At 33.8% G+C, this 4,292-nt stretch overlaps 1 protein-coding gene across 2 annotated transcripts; it reads left to right on the forward strand.

The window, feature by feature from the left end:
* The first annotated feature begins 625 nt into the window (after positions 1–625).
* LOC7486573 (28 kDa ribonucleoprotein, chloroplastic) lies at positions 626–3,684 on the forward strand. 2 transcript variants are annotated; one of them, XR_002981738.2, is made up of 5 exons: positions 626–1,095; positions 1,202–1,300; positions 1,578–1,865; positions 1,997–2,199; positions 3,412–3,684. XR_002981738.2 is itself a non-coding variant. In XM_002306522.3 (4 exons), the coding sequence occupies exons 1-4, from the start codon at positions 694–696 to the stop codon at positions 2,135–2,137; spliced, it is 930 nt and encodes a 309-aa protein (XP_002306558.1). In that variant the 5' UTR covers positions 626–693; the 3' UTR covers positions 2,138–2,261. The 2 variants fall into 2 exon arrangements, 1 of the variants encoding a protein (XP_002306558.1); XM_002306522.3 differs by lacking the exon at positions 3,412–3,684 and having other exon boundaries at positions 1,997–2,261.
* The last annotated feature ends 608 nt before the right edge of the window (positions 3,685–4,292 follow it).

Consider the following 4,292-nt stretch of genomic DNA (forward strand, 5'->3'; position numbering starts at 1 on the left):
CCACAAAAGATAATTTTAATGAAAAAAATATGTTTTTCTCCATAATTTTATTTATCATCTCTCCTATGAATGTATATTTTTATAATAATATAATTATATATAAAATAGATTTCAAAAAACTAAAATTTATTAAACTCAGTTAAACTCATAACATAAAACACAAGTTATGTAAGTCAATACAAGTGAGTTCAAAATGTTACCATTTCATTTATTTTATTAAAAAAAATTAGATCAATATTTTTTTTTTAATTTTTTCTTAAAATTCAAATCAAATTGCAATTTATTGATGAAATAGTTAATGCACTCATCAAATCAAATTAAATTAATTGTAATGAATCAATCCTGTATAGTTAAATTTAAAACCTTAATTAAGCGAGTAACCAGGTCAATCAATCATTATGTTAACTCACTTAGCTAAATCAAATATAATACTTCTAGAAAGTTACCTGCAACAGTGCCTGGAAGCTAACTAGTTATAACTAGCTAATGATGCTAAGCACAAAAGTTCTATGGGAAATAGATGGAAAGAAAAGAGAAAAAAAAATTAAAGAGAAAACATTGTCATATTGCGTGAAAAACGACCTCGTTTTAATAGCCCCAAGCAATAATCTTCATGCCTCCTTATCCAATCACAATATCAAGGCACCTTATCAGACAAAAAAACCCAAAGCGTGGTTCCTCGCTCGCTCGCTCATGGCTTCACTTCGTCTTCCATGTTGTCTCTCATCAAAAACGCCTTCCTTCTCCATTAATCCAATAACCCCCAAGTTATCTTCTCTCCATAACCACCCTAACAACTTTACTTTTAATACCAACACCAACAACATCTCATTATCTCACTCTCTTTGTTTTCCAATTAGAAACAACAACAAATTCAGGCATTTCCTTTTGCATTTCTCTTCTACAACTCAAGACCACCCGGTTGTTGATTCCTCTTCACTTGATGATGTTGTCACCGAATACCAATCAAAGGCTGAAGAAAAAGAAGAAGAGTTTTCGAAAACCAGACTGTTTGCTTCGAATGTTCCATGGAATTGTACTGCAGAAGACATTAGGGCTCTGTTTCAGAAGTTTGGGACAGTTGTAGATGTTGAGGTTGGTATTTCTGTTTCTTGAATTTATTTTATTTGTTGTTTTCTTACATGGGTTTTTTTTACTGGGTGTTCGAGTGATGCGGGTTTTTTTTTTTTTTTTTGTCAAGCTTTCAATGTATAGCAAGATCAGAAACAGGGGCTTGGCGTTTGTCACTATGGGCTCCCCCGAAGAGGCAGTTGCTGCTCTTAATAACCTCGAATCTTATGTAAACACATTATCTTCAATTCTTTCCTTCTTTGGAATATGAAATCTTTTTGTCATAATGCATGCCTTATTGGAGAAAGAGGAGAAATCAGATTGAGAGTTATAACTTTTAAGGATTAACCGATTTTAATATGCCATTTGGATATGTACCTTAATCCAAGTTATGCTACCCTTTTGCTTTTCGAACACTTTTAACTTGTGCATTGGTTTTTGTCTTGCCTTTTTTGTTTTGTTTTTATGAACTTGAACATTCTAATCTTCTTGCAAATGCTTTTCAGGAGTTCGAGGGCCGTACTTTGAAGATGAATTATGCAAAGGCAAAAAAGAAAAAACCTTCACCACCTCCACCACCCAAGCCAGGGCCAACGTTTAACTTGTTTGTAGCGAATTTGCCATTTGAAGCAAAGTCGAAAGATCTTAAGGAGTTCTTTATTGCAGAAGGTGCTAATGTTGTTTCTGCTGAAATTATATTTCATGATAATCCTAGAAGGCCCTCCGGTTATGGATTTGTGGCATTCAAAACTAAAAAAGAAGCTGATTACGCCATTTCTACTTTCTCCGATAAGGTAATACTGGATTCCAATTATGTTACATTGCTTCTGTCATAAAAGATTGTGAATGTACTTCCTTCTTTATTTGAATCCTAACAGTGTTTTAAAAGTGAAGAACTTACCCTGTGATAACTTGTATCCTGTAGGAATTCATGGGAAGGCAACTTAGAGTTGCTCGCAGTAGACAATTTGTCAAACAACGAAAAGAAGATGCAGCACAATCTGATGGTACTTCGGGTGAGTTGGAATCTGAAAAGGTACAAGCAGATACAGCTAATGACAATTGAAATGGAAAATTTGCGAGGTTCTGAGATTGTTTAATTTGCTTCGCTTCGCTTCAATTTTGTAGGTAATAAAACTTCTTAAATTTGTTCCTGATGATTAGAAAGCAATTATATAATTTCTTTGGCATGCTTTCTCTTATATTCAATTGGCGTGGTATATTCTATCGTTAAGTAATACTGCAGGTCTGATGCTCTGCCCTTTATTTTTTGATGGAATAGATTTTGTGTATGCTATTAGGGATCTATGATTTTGCAAAATAGTCTCAGGTGAATACAAAGATTTTGCAGAATGACATGGGCAGATCTTAGGTCTATAACCAGATTTGAATGATATACACTTCTTATAGCATCCAACATTGGCCTGTGTCTCTGAGATTCTCATTCTACTCCAGCCAAAGTTCTCTGGAGAACAAAATGAAAAACAGTCACAGGGAAATAGTGAATCTGATCCCAGTAATTCATTTGATAGAGACTGCTCGGACTAGCAAAGTGATAATCATAAACAAATTGGAAATTGAATATTAATTGTGGCCTTGTCATATTCTCCTGGTGGTTTGATTATTAATTTTGTTTCTACATTCAGTCCTTTTGGTTTGGGGAACTTAGTTGCTTCATGGTGATCTTTAGTGATGGCTGTTTTTATCATTTTCCATCGTTTGAAGAAGGTTGATGCCATTATAATGTTTTTGGTTTTGTGCATTCATATGGACTTGAATAATCCAATTGTTGCTATATATTGTTTGATGGTAAATTATAAGATAATTACGTTTCCTTAATGGTGGAAACTGGTATTTATGGTATAACACAACTTCCACTATATTTTACTAGTATTTTTTTTTGTCAAAACATTTGATTCTATCCATCATTGACGTGTAATGCATGTGTTGTATGACAGTTTTAGCCGTCCAAATCTCAGCAAAAACTATAGTTTCATCCATATTGTTGTTTGGTTCAAATCATCACAACATTTGTAGCAAAAGTTGAACGATTTGTTGGGGGTTCATGTTTGAAGAATTGGACCTTTTGTGTTTTTGGATTAAAATGATTTACCCTAGGGAGTAGGAAGTCTACTGAGCAGCTGCTGGCCAGAGATTGGTTGGTAAGTTTAAATTTAACATGTCAAAGAAAGGGGACAACATCTGATGTGAGAAATTCAACACAAATATCTGATATGCCTCTGAAGAATTTATAGAATTCCCTTGTTTTGGATATAATTAGTCAGAAGTTTCAATTACACTGATTCTTAATCTTAGCCAGTAAACTGTCTTATTTTTCAGGAACAGATACCTAATCAAGAAATTGGAGGCAAACTTCCAAATAACTCGAATTGATTAGGCATTTTGAATTCTATTGATGTAACCATACATCTAATCTGGTATGTGTTTGGGGGTGGCTATTAGAGGTGAGAATCATGAGTTTAGATTTTTATGCTTGTCTTGGCTGTCAGTATGGATGTAGATAGGGCATTTGATGTTGCCAAAACTGGGGAATCATTCTTTGCAAAGGTAAAATGAAATCAATCAAGAAACAAAATAGTTGAGGATGGAAAAGTGGGATTGGATAGTTACAAAGAGAGAAAGAATGAATTAACCTTTTGATGCGGGGCATCGATGAATAGAAGAGGAGATTTCCATTTACAATAGAGTGATTTCCATCTCTCAAGGGTATGTATGCATTTCTAAACTCTAGTTATGATTCATAGTTCTCCTTAGTCTCTCAAACCTAGTAACTTAACACCCATCACAAATAGCAACGTAACTTGGCAACTTAAAACACTCGCAATCTTATTCACAACTCTAAACTTATGTCTCAAGATAAACAAATATGCTTGCAAATACTTAATCCAACGATAGGCTTCATGATCTGAGTAAAGAATAAACTCTTGTAGTAATTGATAATGGCGCTAATGGCATAAAGCTTGAACTATTACATAAAACTTCTTGTCATTAGTTGAGTAATTTTTTTAGTGTTATTAAGCTTGTCACTAAAATAGGTAAATGGGGTGATGCTCTTGACTAATTACTCCATCTATCTTAATGCTCGATGTATCACACCTCTTCAAACATCTTAGTAAAGTTGGAGAGTTCATCATCAAGGCCTTCATCATCCTTTTGTAAACCTTTTTAAATGTCTTGCCTACTACTTTACTTTATTTAAA

This window comes from Populus trichocarpa, chromosome 5, assembly GCF_000002775.5.
Source record: "Populus trichocarpa isolate Nisqually-1 chromosome 5, P.trichocarpa_v4.1, whole genome shotgun sequence".
Taxonomy (NCBI): domain Eukaryota; kingdom Viridiplantae; phylum Streptophyta; class Magnoliopsida; order Malpighiales; family Salicaceae; genus Populus; species Populus trichocarpa.